Source organism: Capsella rubella, unplaced genomic scaffold (assembly GCF_000375325.1).
Source record: "Capsella rubella cultivar Monte Gargano unplaced genomic scaffold, Caprub1_0 scaffold_8, whole genome shotgun sequence".
Taxonomy (NCBI): Eukaryota; Viridiplantae; Streptophyta; class Magnoliopsida; order Brassicales; family Brassicaceae; genus Capsella; species Capsella rubella.
The window spans coordinates 4,734,025-4,751,711 of NW_006238916.1; the positions used below are offsets into that span (position 1 = coordinate 4,734,025).

At 34.7% G+C, this 17,687-nt stretch overlaps 2 protein-coding genes and 1 pseudogene across 2 annotated transcripts; all 3 read left to right on the plus strand.

Moving 5' to 3' along the window:
- The first annotated feature begins 4,943 nt into the window (after positions 1 to 4,943).
- LOC111828985 lies at positions 4,944 to 6,162 on the plus strand (annotated as a pseudogene).
- Positions 6,163 to 13,992: 7,830 nt separating this feature from the next.
- LOC17875273 (putative defensin-like protein 83) lies at positions 13,993 to 14,984 on the plus strand. Its single transcript, XM_023777711.1, has 2 exons — positions 13,993 to 14,082; positions 14,738 to 14,984. Exons 1-2 carry the CDS (start codon positions 14,004 to 14,006, stop codon positions 14,935 to 14,937), a joined length of 279 nt encoding a protein of 92 aa, XP_023633479.1. The 5' UTR covers positions 13,993 to 14,003; the 3' UTR covers positions 14,938 to 14,984.
- Positions 14,985 to 16,810: 1,826 nt separating this feature from the next.
- On the plus strand, positions 16,811 to 17,104 carry LOC111828986 (PE-PGRS family protein PE_PGRS26-like). The gene has a single exon (XM_023777580.1). The coding sequence runs from the start codon at positions 16,811 to 16,813 to the stop codon at positions 17,102 to 17,104; it is 294 nt and encodes a 97-aa protein (XP_023633348.1).
- Positions 17,105 to 17,687: the final 583 nt, after the last annotated feature.

The following is a 17,687-nucleotide window of genomic DNA, read 5'->3' on the forward strand; positions in this document are numbered from 1 at the left end:
AAAATTTACTAGCAAGATTACGGCATGGATGTAAGCCGGGAGCACTGAATCAGATTGATCATAGACTTTGTTACGTCAAAGGAAGGAAAGACATGGGTATATTCAATTCTAACCCAAAAGAGATTTGATTGGTTTTGCAGATGCAAAATACTTATCTCATACCCATAATGGTCGTTTACAAACGCGATATGTATTTACATGTATCGATACTACTATATCTTTTCAATTGATTACTCGAGTATTTAACCCGATAACTTAACCGAAATAAAGTATATGCAGGAACGATAACAAGGAGGAAGGTTACACTAAAGACTTGCGAGACTCATTCTTAGCTAAAGCGAAAAGATTAAACTTATGAATTAAAAACAGTGGACATGAGGGTATTTCAAAGAACAATGACTAGTGAATAAACGCAGCAAGGAATCAGACGTAAAGAACTATTCATGAACATGAACATAAATTTAGATCAATTTTTTCTCAAAACATTAACCACTAAATTTAACTATTTAATTACTAAAATCTCATTTGTAATTTTCTAGTCAAATTGGCATTATAAACTGGTTCATTTTGTTCACAATGCATTTTAACATCAACTTCCGCAGACTAGAATACAATGCTCAATTAAGACTCATTCATGCATTTCACCGAACATCTCTGAAACAAATAAAAGTCTAAGTCCTAAAACAGGGTGATCAATCATATACTAGCATTAAGAACTTGAAATTGAAGAACCATATAATAAGAATTCATTGAAGCTATCAAACCACTAATTCATTGAATCTTCTACTTAGAACCCTAAAACCCAATTGATAATCTACTCACATATATTGCAGAAAATAACACAAAAGGATATGAAAGAAAATATAAAGGAAAAGGGTTTAGAATTCTTCTCCAATTTATCAAAAACGATGGATTCTTCTCCCAATGTTGCTTACAAACCAAAGAACAATGTTTTTAACTTACAAAAATGAAGGATATCTGCTAAAAAGTCGAGCCTAGGGTATAAAAACAATAGGAGGCAAGTTGGGTCTGTTTTGGATCGAAGATGGGTCCAAATAAGCTTCAGAGGTAAGGGATTGATTGGTACGGGTGTGATGCGTACATCAAAACTAGATCAGACCAGTAGCACACCAAACTGGTCTCCATGGAGAATTTTGGAGAATCTTTGTCTAAATGGAGTTCTGATCAAGTACAAGGCAAATGGTTAATCATTCACCATAATATTAACCTTAAGAAGTCCGATAGTTCAAGAGGGATCAAAAATCAGCAAGTCAAATCACCTTATCATTGGTATATGACTGTTGCACACTTTTTCCCTAATCTAGGGTTTTTCGCAATGGGTTTACCTAGAAAGTTTTTTAATGAAGCAACATCAAGTCATAAAGGAATCATTCACCATCCATATGATTCAAAGACAATAGCTGATGTACATTCTGAAATCTTTTAACACTTAGATCAGCCACACAGTCATTTGATTCACTACAAGGCCCCAGCCCATGGAGAACATCCCAAGAGAAGACCCAAGTCCAAAGACTTGTCCCACACGATCTATGGTACACCTTACCATACAAGAAGCCGATGAGTCACGACTTACCATACATGGAGCAAAAGGAGATTAAGCTGCAAAGACTCCTTCCGTATTCACTTATGCACGTGGTGAAGCTTCCTACAATAAACCTAGACACCCCAAAGAGTCATGGATTCGCACCCAAGCTTTCAAGACTCAAGGCATCTCTCTACTTGCCTTATTTTGCCGATTTGGTTCATAAAGTCCCAACGGCAAGTGTAATTAATTTTGTGCGATTTGTTTCTTGTTTTACATTCTTAGCACGTGTATCTGAGCCTATATAAGCTCATTATCTTGTTCATTTGTAATTACCCTTGATCAATTTAAAGTAATAGAAAGTATTCTTCTTGTCAAAGTTTGAGTCTTTGTCAATCTTCTTCTTTAGTTCTTTGTGAGTGAGTCACTTAGTTCTTTAGAAACATGCGGATTAAGTTTGTTGTGTGATTCAACATCCTTCATTCGTCCATTGATCTAGTGAGTCGATTATCCCACCGATTAAGCGAGTCAATCACCTGAACTATCCCATGTACCACCCCTTGATTCACGAGAGAATGCTTCAGAGCCAGCTCGTGAATTCCATCTTCCGCAAGCTAAGCTTAGAATCTCTTGATCATCAAGTGATCTAAAGTTGGAGTGATTCCAATCTTGTATCATCTGGTATCAGAGCTTCAAAAGCTCCTATCCTCAAGGTTGTATCTTTTCAACCTATATTTGTTTTTCTATTTTTCTTATTATCTATATATATATATATAACGAAATAAAAATAATTTTTTTCTTACTTTATTCTTGTTATTTGCTTCAGTATTTTATCAAAAAAAAAGTTTGATTTACTTCATTTCTTATTTATTTCAGATTTATTAAAAGAAAAAGCCATAGAAATCATTTTTTTGTTATAAAAAAAAAATGATATCGAATTTTATTTTTTATAAAACCAGAAAAGAAAATAAAAACTGAATTTTTCCTTTTTTCTCTTTGAATAATTCGGATTTATTTATAAAAAGAAAAAAAATATTCTATTTCTATTATTTTCCTTATCTTTTTATTTACTTTTGATACATCTTTCTTTTGCTTGTGCAAGACTCTTCAATCACAAAGACCAGAGCAAATATGGAGTTTGTTGAGTTTTACTCAGATGAAGAACTTCAAGAAGAAGAGCCTTACCAAGTCACGACGGATGAGGAAGACAATTTTGGAACGATCTCGTGGCAACGAGATGATAGTTCAGCTTCTGATTCAAGAGATGAACCTGGCCATGAAGCACCAGAACCGGAACCGCCTGACTCATACAATACCAATAAAGGCTATTCTAAAGCATGGATTAAATTTAATGATGATTTTTCCAGCCATGGTACAAAATCCCCATTGACCCAAATTATGTCTTTTTACGGAAAAGAAGATTATCTTAAGAGGAAAGAAGACATGGGAAATAAAAGAGCGACAACGAAGAACTACCCTTATCGACGTCTTCCAAGGCATGAAGAGAAGACCGACCATCACCTGTTATTACACCGAGTCCCTACAGCCTCACGTCAAACAAAATCAAGAGACAACTACTTCTGTACAAACCCACGAGTAGTACAGGAAGTGAGTCAACGATCATCAATTCGTTTTGAACCACATCCAAGTGGTAAACGTGATCCCCTAGCTGAGAGAGACGCAAGGACCAGTAAGTTAAGAGGAGGCGAGCTAAAACATGGTGCTAGAAGAGACCCGTTGCTATCCAATTCCACCCGAACCAACAAGACAAAAATTCAGGTTATCTCTGAACAATAATTATGAGTATTTTGGACTTGAATGTTTTAAGTTTGCAGGACATGAAAGAGATTATCTACAATGGGAAATCAACATGGACAAGTACTTTAGGTATTATTCCATTCCTAAAGAAGAGAGGCTCAACTACTGTCTTGGACAGCTCATGGGAAGAGCAAAACGTTGGTGGAACATAGAGGAAAAAGATAAAGTATGGTACAAGGAGCCATCACTGAAAACGGGGGGACAACTAAAGCTGATTATGAGGGAGAGATATGCACCACAAATGATGTCCCAGCCTAGTCAAAACACTTACCCTTCAAAGGAACCAAGCCGAGAGACTACATCACATCAATGTGTTAGTTCCAATCAAAACGCGGATATGTCACCCGCCAAGGTAAGTTCCACAACCTCTAAGCTTAATGTTTATCAACAAGTTGACCAGTGATACACTTGCTTTCATCTAAGAAGAATGAAAAAGGTACAGGTGAAAAGGAAGTGTCATGCCCAATACATTCACTTAAGCCGCAAGACATACCCGAGCAAGGTAAGTCTTCTAATTGTTTAAAACCAAACGAACTAACATGTTATAGGTGTCATAAAAGATGTCATTTTGCTGCATCATGTCCAAAACGACATGTAGAACATATCACATCAATAGAGTTAAAACCAAATGCATCAAACTCAAATGATTGTCTAGTGAAACCTGCGCTTGTCTTTGCCAAAGGTTATTGACGCAGGTCTAAGTCATATTATGGATGACAAGGATGAAGAATTAAACCACCATGTAGCAACTCCAAGGGAAATTGAGAATGATATAAGCTTTGAGGAGCAACTTTCAGAAAAAACGTCATCACAAGTTTGCGAAAATAAGATGTGTGAGCAAGCAACTGTTGAAGCACGTGTGAAGGCTCAACTATGTTCAACATCATCTGATCTTAATTCAAAGATCACACTCATTAAGGTTGAGTTAATGCCAAAAACCTTACATGGTATCCTAATAAGTGAAACCTACGATATTGTTCGATATTAGAATAATTTAATAACTAATCGTAGCTTCAAACACTTTGTTTTAAATTATTATATTTCAAGTATAATGTACTTGATTTTATTCTTAAGTTTCAAGAAAGATACATGTACCATAAAAGAGTATCATGATGAACGAGAGACCACATCCCAAAGGATATTGAATGTGGATCAATCGGAGAAACTAGCAAAGCACATACATCCAAATCAAGAGCCTAAGATGTGTTTACCAGCTACTAAAGATGATGAAGTTAGCACCAAAAAAATTCTACTACAAGAAGAACCACCTGACCAGTCATCAAATCAATCAACCTTGTTGATTTTGATAGATACAGTCACCGAAGAACCATGTCAAGTAAGTAACCCATTATTTTGATTTATTTCTAATAATTTGAATGATGTGATTATGAACTTGTTAAACTTTATTGAGTATGACAAAAATGTAGGTCATTTAAATAAACCAATGGAATTAGTTTCTTGTTTTAAATCATATCGATTAGTTGATACACTTTGTGACATACTTATTGATACACTTTATGAAAAAAGAAATGGTTCAGCCCATCAATGTTTACATGTTTATATTGGTCCCATGACTTTATTAATGCACTTGTTCTTTGCCAAAATTGTCAACAACATTGCAGGTACGAATGAGGATCATAAAGGCGATTCACCGAAGATGAAGAAACGCTTGAATCAAAATCAGACCCGGAGTAAACCAGCGCCATTGGTCATCACACCATCCCTAATGGAGACTATGAGTGTCCCAAGTTCTTTCTTAATCAAAGAGGAACCGCCGGATTTCAAAGCTCAAGCAAAAACCCGAGAAGAAGCTAACCACGTTACACCATCAACCGTTGTACTAGATCAAAACCAAGGAGTGATCTAATATTTCTTGCTCAAAGGAGAGCCACCTGATGCACCATGCATCATAAAGCCACAACAATACCAAGGTAAGACATTGAACTCTCAAAATCGCATGAAAACTAACTTGCTTTCTCTTGGAGCAGATTGTACAGTTTCGAGGTCGAAATTTTTTCAAGGGAGAGGGTATGATGCGGACATCAAAACTAGATCAGACCGGGAGCACACCAAACTGGTCTACATGGAGAATTTTGGAGAATCTTTGTCTAACTGGAGTTCTGATCAAGTACAAGGCGAAGGGTTAATCATTCACCATGATATCAACCTTAAGAAGTCTGATAGTTCAAGAGGGATAAAAAATCAGCAAGTCAAATCACCTTATCATTGGTTGATGACTGTTGCACTCTTTTTCCCTTATCTAGGGTTTTTCCCAATGTGTTTACCTAGAAAGGTTTTTAATGAGGCAACATCAAGTCATCAAGGAATCATTCACCATCCATATGATTCAAAGATGATAGCTGATGTACATTCTGATATACTCGCTGATGAACATGCTGAACTACTCGCTGACCGACTGGTTGAACTACACCAGATTGCGAGCTGTGAGGATTTGAAATCTTTTAACACTTAGATCAGACATGAAGGGAGCCCACACAGTCATTTAATTCACTACAAGGCCCCAGCCCATGTAGAACATCCCAAGAGAAGACCCAAGTCCAAAGACTTGTCCCACACGATCTTTGGTACACCTTACCACACAAGAAGCCGATGAGTCACGACTTACCATACATGGAGCAAAAGGAGATCAAGCTGCAAAGAATCCTTCCTTATTCACTTATGCACGTATTGAAGCTTCCTACAATGAAAGTAGACACCCCAAAGAGTCATGGATTCGCACCCAAGCTTTCAAGACTCAAGGCATCTCTCTACTTGCCTTATTTTGCCGATTTGGTTCATAAAGTCCAAACGGCAAGTGTAATTAATTTTGTGCGATTTGTTTCTTGTTTTACATTCTTAGCACATGTAGCTGAGCCTATATAAGCTCATTAGCTTGTTCATTTGTAATTACCCTTGATCAATTTAAAGTAATAGAAAGTATTCTTCTTGTCAAAGTTTGAGTCTTTGTCAATCTTCTTCTTTAGTTCTTTGTGAGTGAGTCACTTAGTTCTTTAGAAACCTGCAGATTAAGTTTTTTGTGTGATTCAACATCCATCATTCTTCCATTGATCTAGTGAGTCGATTATCCCACCGATTGAGCGAGTCAATCACCTGAACTATCCCCTGTACCACCCCTTGATTCACGAGAGAATGCGTTAGAGCCAGCTCGTGAATTCCATCTTCCGCAAGCTAAGCTTTGAATCTCTTGATCATCAAGTGATCTAAAGTTGGAGTGATTCGAATCTTGTATCAGGGTGTGAACCGATCGGTCTGGCACTCTCAGGTTTCAAATCTGCATCTGCTTCAACTACTCGTTAAAATGACATGTATTCACGAAATCGGGTGTAACTCTTGAATGCACCGTTAGATTTCCTTGAAATAACTTGAAGATGAAATCTAACATCTGTTTCCATGTTGTTTAAAAATATGAGAAAGATCTAACGGGGTAAAGTTGTCCATATGATCCCAAACATCTGACACTTTTACATGAATCTATATCTTCAAATGTGTGTTTGTATCCCAAAACGGCCCGTTTTATTCCAAAGCAACCTAAAACCTGTTATGACTCTATAATGAACTAAAAGACTCTAAAAACACACTTTGACTCAATAAAAGTTATAAAATAAAAGAGAAAATAAAGATTTAAAACCCATAAAAACACAATATATCAGCAAGCTGTGAAGTAAACCAATGTTGCCACTTCTTTTAACCATACAGAGATTCTAGCTATTCATGAAGCCAATCCCGAGTTTGTATGGGTATGCTTAGTCGTATAACATATACGGATAGAGTAGTGTATATTTGAAAGGAAAGAAGCTCCAACGGTTATGTATGAAGACAATATTGCATGCATCACACAACTGAAGGAATGATATATTAAAGGTGATAGAATGAAACACATCTTACCAAAGTTCTTTTTCACACATGAACTTTAAGGGAATGGAGATGTTAATGTTCACTTATTCACCAAGGCTACTTTCAAGAAATTAGTTCATCTTCTTTGATTATGTCGTCTCAAGCATCTTGATTAAATGCACTCATTAGGGGGAGTAAATACGATGCACTCTTTATCGCTTAAACATGATTTCTTCGACTAGGTTTTCCTAGTTAAATTTTTAATGAGGCAACATCTTACGCGCATTTACAACTATTCAATTATAATGGACATCCAAGGGGAAGTATTATGTATGATTTAGTGGATGCCCATTAACCTAATTTCTAGAATGTTCTAGACTTACTTATTCCTTAAGTTTTAATTGTTTACCAAATTGTATTCCTATATATACTATCTCTTATTAATGGAAGGTGAAGACAGTTTTCCCCTAAATATCTTTTTATATAACTATCGTAAATGTTTTCCTTAATAGACGGCCTAGAATCCATTCAAGCATCCTCCTAGTTGACGTAATGTCTGCTTGAACGCTTTTAGGAGTCCAGATTATATAAAACCACCTAAACTACCGCATAGCTCACATTTGGGATGCTTGGTCGCTATATGCGTATAGAATCCGCTTAAGCTCCGTGTAGGTCGCAGTTTAGAGCATTAATTTTCTGTATGTTTAGTGTCTCATCAAGAACTTAAAACAGTAAAAACAAAAAAAACAACATATTGTACTAATATGTTGTACTATTTGCTCAGATTTGGGAGAAAAAAAAACTCAACTAAATTCGCCAAGTTCATGTTCTATTAGAATCGCCAAATTCATACACCGAAGAAGTAAGAAAATGTGAAACAACTTGCAAATTTCAGAAAAAAAAGAGAATAGCCATGGTTGTCGTGGATAAAACTTGCTTGCCAAGACTCCTCCTGCAATCAAACCCCATAATATATATTTATATCCTGAAGAATCAAAACATATGACGTTAACACTTAAAAGTGTGATCCTTTATAAAAACCACAAAGACTATATAAACTGACCTCCCCCATTTGTAGAAGTAAAATGGCCTCTTAGAATCTCCAACGCCACAATAAGATGATTCTTGTGGAGATTCTTCTACCCATTTGCATAGAACACATAAGTTTATGAGTCTTCCGACAACGAAGCAAACAACGAATATGAGCGGTGAAACTCAACCTCAAAGTCATGTTTCAAATAATCATACTCAACCAATTAGCTCTAACCCATATAGTTATGGTCACGGGAGAAGACTTTTGGCGGTTTTCATTTGGCACCTAAATAAATTAGGTTTGTTGGGCTCTCTTGGCTAAATAAATTAGGTTTGTTGGGCTCTCTTGGCCTTTTCCCCAAAATTTTGGTTTATTCAATTCGCTTTGATTGGTTACACTAAATCTAGGTCTTGTTTGATTTCAATTTTTAATGGCATTTCAAGATCTTCTAAGAAAATTTCTTCTTTTTAACAGTGTTTCAATATGGTTTCTTGTTAATGTTGGAATAAGTATGGACACAATCAAATCTTTAATAAGAAATTGTGTTTTTTTATATTAATCTTCCATAGAACTACAACTTAATATTCAAAACTGTTAACCAGGAGAGAGCTAAAAGTAATGAATTACATGACATTAAAACTCATAGACTAAAAACTACCTAGGAAATAAAAACCGATACTACTACTGTAACGACCGGACAGTCAACTTTTTCAGTGGACCCCATGTTCATTCTCAACCCATGGTTTCACCTCTCGTAATGTGCCTCATGTCCTCTCACTAGGCCCGTGAGCCCACCAATATCCGACGGCCGGTTTGCTAAGTATGGGAAGCATAAAGACTTGTTTGCCGACCCTACAAATCACCACATGATCTTTTCCTGTGTTTTGGCCTAACTCACACAATTCTGACAATCACTTCCCAGAAGGTCATCCATCCTTTGACTACTCTCAGGACCCTTGACTGAAAAAGATAAGTGCACTTTGTTGACATAGGTGGCCAAATCAATTCATTCTCCGCAAACCGGGTTCTCACAATTTAACCCTACCTCTCCGCAAACCGGGGTCTCAGAGCTACATAACATTTTTTGAAATCAATCTTGTTCTTGTTATTGGTCCACAATTTGGTCTCTATAAGCGAACTTTTCTTGTTTCTTCATGTTGCAATCTCTTCCACCTTTGAGTTAATGAAAATTTTTGTAAACTTCGTGGTTAAATCCCTAAAATTGAGTTTTCAGTTCTCAAAATTTAGAAAATAGAGGCAAAATTTGTCAAATATATCATAGTGTCATCTAGGAAAGAGTCATGATATTAAGCAAAGACGGACTTTTTTTATCAAGAAATTAGATTTCTCCATTATGTCTTATCAATCTTTCCATCCCGATTGCACTGTGTTGAATTCATACATCGAACTATCCATTGTGCCTAAAAATACATAACTTTAAAATAATATGACTTCCAAACCTAAACTTCAATATTTGTGCCTTAACATACCAAAACATGTTTCTTAACTCTGTTAACCTCCCATTTAGTAAATATGACGTGGAAGCCACGTCTGCATAGGAGATCAATATGATGTAATTTTATTCATGTGAAGTTCCGACAACCTTTCTCTAACCACTCGCCATATATAATTATTGTAATTTAGTAAATAAACATTTATTATATCTTCTCTAGTCACTCTTCTTCTTCTCCCCAACCATCATTCCTCATCTCATCTCAAAAAAAAAAAAAAAAAAAAAATATGATGTCAGAGGGAATTTAACACTCAGTTATTCATTAGCTTTGACTTGAAAACTCAAATTGCTTCCAAATTAGAGTTGATTTTGAAAGTATACAAGATTTGTGAATACACCCAGATACAAATCGATTGGAGAACAATTAGATTATAAGTGGATCTCGCCAAACCTAGCTTCACAAAGACTACAACAAAACACATAAACATATAAGGGTTTTATCAAATCATTGAAAAATAGTGTAAAAGAAGAGAGGAAGATGCTGTATTTCAGAATTTGAGGTTTACATATTTCGGTGATGGTTGGGAAGAAGAAGTGGCTAAAAAATATATAATAAATGTTTGTTTACTAAATTACAATAATTACATATGGTCGAGTGGTTAGAGACGGGTTTTTGGGGTTTTAGACTTTGTGGGTTCACGCCTAGCTTGTGGCAATGGTTTTTAGTTTTATTCAAACAACGTCGTTTTGATATTATCAATATACATGACTTCCACGTCATATTGGCTAAACGGAAGGTTAACAGAGTTAAGCACTAAAATGGTTTTGGTATGTTTAGGCACAAAAATTGAAGTTTATGTTTGGAATTCAAATTATTTTAAAATTAATGTATTTTTAGGCAGAATAAATAGTTCGATGTATGAATTCAACACATTGCAATTTTGCAGGTATGAAAAACTGTTTTCCCATATCTGCATCCTCAAATGACTGTTCAAGAAAATAAAATGACTCAAAATTCTTCAAGAGTGTTTATTCTCATAGAAATCAAAGCCGTAATAAACAAGAAGTAAAGCTTATCAAGTGTCATCTCTATTGTATCATTAGTCATCATCATTTTAGATTCACAAAGGAAAGCATTCAATATTTGTTTCACCTGCCAAAATGGCAAACACGAATATGATTTTCTATAAATATAAAAGGGGAAATAAAAAATAAAGGATAAATATTTAAACATTTGTCCATCTATGCATTCTATGGATATATGTTAATTATTCCTAACTTATCCTTTACATTAGATTTAAACAAAATTTTCAAATAAAATTGACTACAATGCATAGAAAAAATGATGAAGAATACTTGATGACACTTATAATGTCAAAATATGTTTTTATTGCTTTTTTGGTTAGATAAAATTTAATCTATGAATTTTAGAATACACTTTCTATAATTAGAATGTGTATTCTATACACTCTACATATTCTATAAAATTTAGATTATGTATTCTACGCATTCTTCATGTTCTAAAAAAAATTAGAAGTAACTTTTTTTTTCTACGGTATTTAGAATTCCAATTATTAAAAAAATTTAGAATACATATTCTATACTTTCCTCTTTATTCTACAAAAAAAAATAGAATACATATTCTAACGTTTACTCTTGCTCTATAAATTTTAGAAAACAGATTCATGTGGACTTCTTAAAAAAAATGAGAATTTTGGAGAAATACCCCTTTTGGTGTACCCCTTTTTAAAAATACCCCTCTTTTCTATCTATTTTCAAAAATACCCCTTTTCAAATATGGAAAATTATAAACTTTTATATGGTTGATAAAGTACATCAAGATCATTTTTACTACTGCGAGACTAAATACAAATAGTTGTAAGGTTTTAAAAGGTTCTAAACGTCATTTATAAGGTTTTTATAAGGGTTTTATAAGATTTACAAAGTTTGTATAAGGTTTTTAAATGATTTTTAAAAGGTTTTTAAAAGGTATTTAAACGGTATTTATGAAATATATATATATATATATATTTACACACATATAAAGATAATTTGTGTCTATAAATATAAGCTTACACATATTTTGTTGATAAATTTGAAATTTTATAGTGACTTTTTGATAAAATTAGAAAGAGTGGTATTTTTAAAAAGTGATATTGGAAAAGGGGTATTTTTGAAATTCTCTCCAAAAAAATCAGAAACGTAAACACAAACTGAATATTAATATGTTTTTGCAATTATTTTTTAATTCCTTAAGATGTTTTATCTCAAATAAAAAACATATAAATTTTATAATTATGAGGGCAGTGCCACCCCAAAAATTTTAAAATAAATCTTTTAAAAATTATTCTTTTATAAATTTTAGTAATTTAGAAACTTAGTAATCATGAATTTGTTTTTGAGGTTTTCAAATTATGAACTTACGTTTTTGTATTAAAATTTTATGAAAAATATATTATTTAAAATTTTAAATATTATTTAAACTCTAATGATTTTTTTTTAATAGTAAACCTTCTTGACAAATCTTTGCTTCAAAAACAAAGAAGAAAAGGAAAAGGTAGTTTGTAAGGTTTAAACTTGTATTATATATTGTGGTCTGTGGACTAAAATGTTAACTTAACCACTACACCAAAATAAAGTTTTAAAATTAATACTTTTAAAAGTTAATATATAGGGGGAATTTCAAAAATACCCCTTTTCCAATACCACTTTTTAAAAATACTTCTCTTTCTAATTTTATCAAAAAGTCACTATAAAATTTGAAATTTATCAAAAAAATATGTATAAACTTATATTTATAAACACAAATTATCTTTACATGTGTGTAAATTTTTATATAAAACATATAAATACTAAAAACAGTTTTTTTCGTAGATGCTGCAATTTAAAGTTTTTAAAACAGACGTATACTACAAATCGATAAAACAAAAATGAATGTAAAACGTCTCACATCGGCTAGGTGGAAGTAAAAAAATTAGATTTATTTAACATTTACAATATGAAAAATAAACACAATCTCAAAATAAGAAGATATTTTTAAATTAAATAAAATTATAATTTATTTATTAATTATTCGAAAAAGGGAATCTGTGCATTAGCACGGGTTATCTCCTAGTACGAAATTAGAGACGAAGATACAAGTCAATTGATAATGCAGACCAACATAAATAAAAATAACAGGAAGGCTTTAGGGAATCAGATTTAGTACATGGCAATTCATATATAGCTAATAAGATTTACAGCCATGGATTATAGGGTATAGTGGCTACACATTTTTTTAGTAGTAATTGGCAAATACTAACACATATTTAAGAAAACAATTACTACTTTAATTTATATAAATTCTAGGATTTATCCCGTTGACCACCAAGAAGCAAGCGATGATGTGCGTCCTCGACAAACTCACCAAACAAGACGCATGCAACGGTCCAATATTATCTTCTGCCATCAACGATAACCGATGAGTGAATTCTTCTGGGAAGAGCTGGCCATCATCATTTAATTGTTTGAGACAGACTTCCTTGGATGAAACACATGATAGCTTTACCATCAAGCTCGACAAAGATACCTATCAACCCAACCAAGAGATATCGCTACTTTGTTTTCGACCAGCCAATACAAAGTAAAGAAACATCAAAAGCGTTGGACTTGACAGAAAATTAATAATGACAAACCTGGGAATGTATGGAAGGTGGGGTGGTTGGCCATTTAAGGCAATGGAGAAACGTGGCCTACGTATTCTTTTGGCCAAATATCCTCTCATGCGTCATTCCCGAGGTTTTCACGCTTGTGCCGTTCTTCGACACAGATAGAGGTATGGCTTGCCGAAGTCGGACTTTACGATCGACTTCAAACCGATCACTTTGGAAGCCCCTTGGAAGAAGTTTCTGGTTATTATCCATGATTTTAACCTTCTATCCTATTGCTTCCAAGTTGTGTTATCGTTGTAACTGCAAGTTAATCAATTATAAGTTTGGTGCACACAAAAAAAAATATAAAATAAAATAACCCAAACCCTTTGACCAAACAAATAGTCAATTAATAAATATCTCAAACCCTTTGACCAAACAAATAAAACTATAAATGGAAAGTATTTATTTCTCTATTGACCCATTTATCAATTAATAAATATCTCAAGCCCTTTGACCAAATAAATAAGACTTTAAATAAAAATTGTTGTGTAATGAATATATATATATATATATATATATAGACTCATATATCAACACAATCATTTAAAAATATCTTATAAATTCTCTTCTACCATTTACTCCATCAAAGAGCCTTTCCCAACATAAAATATGGCAACATATAAATTTTCATCTTTTCTATTACTTGTGTTAATTGTGTCTACTCTCTCTTTGTTGTCGATGATTTCAGGTAACACGTTTATTTAATAAAATTTTGATGATTACATATGCAAAATTCTTATGTTTTCACATTATCATGCAGAAAAATTGAGCTGTATTTGCCAGAAACAATTGGTTTTTTTTACCAGATAAGTTAAAGTCGCTTGACACAAAAATACAATATAAATTTTCTTAAAAAGTCTTACAAATTATAATTAAATTATTAGTTTGAATGTCAATATTCTAATATATAATTTACTTGAAATGTTACTTATCGTCTTATGTATGTATAATAATGTAAGTTATTCTTGAGTAATCACTGATATTTATTGAACTTGGTAATATTTCTCATTAAAACTAATGTATTTTGGAATTAGAAAAAAAAATGTATTTTCTTAGACAAAATTCCTAGATGAATTTTCTATTGAAACATTTGCTTTGGGTCAAAAGAAAAAAATGTCAAAAAGAAAATATTTTGTCCTGTATATTTACTATGATACGAAAAATATTTCAATGCCTCCAAGAACAAAAGTCACTATTTGTGTTTTTTATATAGGAACTTCAAATATTTAAGGTCATAACTTTTAGATCATTAGATTTTTTTTATTTTTATTTAAAGGGCATTTCAAGATATTGATAGTTTATACTTAAAATCTTATCAATGTGTATGCTTATGTACTAACCAGGACAAATGATACCATGTCTACCGGGGGTATGTGCGGACACAACATCATGCCATGTAGCTTGCATATCACAAGCATACAAAGGAGGGGCTTGTGTACTCATGGACTTTAGCTCAACCACTGGTAGTTGTTGTTGCAATCCTAATATTATATCTCAAGATTCTTTCAAATATAGTGATACTAGTGTTCCCATTATTAATTAGCTTATCACAAAAATATGTGCTTTTTATGATATTAATAAAAGGTTTTATTCAAATATGTTTTATTGTGGATATAAAAAAAAGCTTATATATCAATTAAGTATGTGCATGCAGCATAATATTCAGGTTAATTTATGTACGTCTAACTCTTGAGATGCCAATAGTATGTATTAGGTTAATCCAATCGATAGATTGGTAATATTGTATTGAAGAGATTATATAGGAGAGATTGTACAAGAGAGCCATTAGAGGCTATTAACACTACTTTCTAATATACACAAAGGAATATATGAATTCCTATTCTATTCTAAGCCTGGATTTGAAGTCGTTGAATAAAGAAGTGGGGAGGCCTTTGGTGAAAATATCAGCATATTGATGGGAGGATGGAACATGTAGAACACGAACCTGACCCAATGCGACCCTTTCATGGAAAAATAAGATATCTAACTCGATATGTTTGGTGCGTTGGTGCTGAATCGGGTTCGTGGAGAGGTAGACAGCACCTACATTATCACAGTAAACCAGTGTTGCGGTGGTAAGAGGAAAATGTAGTTACAAGATAAAATTATGTATTCATATGGTTTCAGCTACCACATTGGCCACACAATGGTACTCAGCTTCTGCGCTTGAGCGTGAAACACTGGGTTGATGTTTGCAAGACCATGAAATAAGGTTCTCACCAAGAAAGACGGCAAAACCAGAAGTTGAGCGGCGAATATTGGGGCAGCTTACCCAATCCGCATCGGTATAAGCTGTGAGAGTTGTTGCTTTTGAGCGAGTGATGTGTAAGCCTTCTGAAATGGTTCCCTTTAGATACCGAAGAATGCGCTTCATTGAAGTGAAGTGAGGTTCCCGAGGATGATGCATATAGAGAAAACTTTGTTGAACGGCATATGCGATGTCTGGTCTAGTGAAGGTGAAATATTGTAGGGCGCCAGCGAGACTACGATATAACGAGGGATCAGCAACAGGTGGTCCAACTGTAGCATGAAGTTTGGCGGATGTGTCGACTGGAGTTGTAGCGGGTTTGCAGTTGGACATATTTGCGTGATGTAGGATATCGGCGGCATAGTTATGTTGGCTGAGAAACAAACCATTGTTGTCCCTGCGAACGGCACTTCCAAGAAAATAGTGAAGTAAACCAGGATCAGTCATTAAAAATTCAGATTTGAGAGAGGAGAGAATTGACCTGAGGATAACATCGAAAGAGGCGGTAAGTATGATATCATCGACGTAGAGCAAAAGGTATGCAAGATCATTGCCCCGACGATACACAAATAGAGATGCATCGCTCTTACTGTTTTTAAAACCGAGTTTGGTAGCATAGTGAGAAAAGCGGTGATACCATGCCCTTGGTGATTGTTTGAGACCGTATAACGACTTCTTGAGAAGGCATACATGGTTTGGTTTTGCTTGATCAATGAAACCGGGTGGCTGGTGCATGTAAACGGTTTCCTCGAGATTTCCATGTAGGAACGCATTTTTAACATCTAGTTGGTGAAATGGTCAGTAATGAGCGATCCGCAAGATCAAGGACAGTACGGATTGTTATTGGTTTGATGGCTGGACTGAAAGTCTCGTCTCAGTCTACACCAACTTGTTGTGATTTCCCATTCGCCACCAACCGTGCTTTGTAACGAGACAAGGTGCCATCTGCATTAAACTTAAGACTAAACAACCACAAGGAATGCACAATGGTTGTATCCTTAGGGCGTGGCACAAGGGTCCATGTGCCTGCCGCTATTTGAGGATCATATTCAGATGTCATCGCACCCTTCCAATAAGGATCATTAGCAGCGAAAGAGGAAAGATGTGACATGTATGAACAGAGAAAATTTGTTTCGGTTTAGTGATACCACTTTGGCTTCGGGTCTGGATGTGTTGTGGCATAGGTGGGACAGGAGCAGCCTGTGATACAACCAGAGCTGGAGGCGAAGGCGGACTTGGCGGTGAAGGGGGAACCGGTGGAGACGGTGGAGGAGAAGAAGGAGCCGGTGGAGACGTGGAAACCGTAGGAGGAGATGGTGAAGCCGGTAGTGACGGAGGAGATGTTGAAGCCGGCGGTGACGGAGGCACCGGGGGAGGCGATGGTGACAACGGCGGTGTAGGAGACGCTGGTGGAGGAGACGGTGAATCCATTAGGAACGTAGGAGATAGTGGCGGAGTATGAGAAGGAGGTAAATGTAGAAAAAGTGGAGAAGACAGAGAGGGAGAGTGATTTTGAACACCGGGAGATGAGATAGGAGCAGCAAACAGAAACGTAGCCTCATCGAAGACAACATGACGAGAAATAATTATTCGATGAGTAGAAAGATCAAGACACCTATACCCACGATGGTTTGTAGGATACCCGAGAAATACAGATCGAGTAGAACGAGGAGATAGTTTTTTGAGAGTAGTAGGAAAAAGGTTGGGTTAACACAAGCAGCAAAAATTTTCTAAGATGATTATAAGAAGGTGGTTTCTTAAAAAGGCGAGTGAATGGTATTTGGTTATCAATAGCTGTTGAAGGAAGAAGATTAAAGAGATGAATAGCCATGTGTAATGCTTCAATCCAGTAGGTGTTGGGCATTTGTGCTTGAAAAAGAAGAGACCTAACAAGATTGTTAATAGTGCAAAGAGTGCGTTCAGCCCTAGCGTTTTGAGGGGATGTGTAAGGACAAGAAAAACAAGCTTGAATACTTTGGGAGGAAAAGAAATCAAGCATTTGACGATTATTAAATTCTCCACCATTGTCACATTGACATTTTTTG

Excerpts from the sequence above, each read along its gene's own strand:
- LOC111828986 (XM_023777580.1), top strand. The coding sequence starts at position 16,811 with ATGTGTTGTGGCATAGGTGGGACAGGAGCAGCCTGTGATACAACCAGA.
- LOC17875273 (XM_023777711.1), top strand. The coding sequence starts at position 14,004 with ATGGCAACATATAAATTTTCATCTTTTCTATTACTTGTGTTAATTGTG. Across the intron at positions 14,083-14,737 it reads TTTGTTGTCGATGATTTCAG|GACAAATGATACCATGTCTA; the intron begins GTAACACGTTTA and ends TGTACTAACCAG.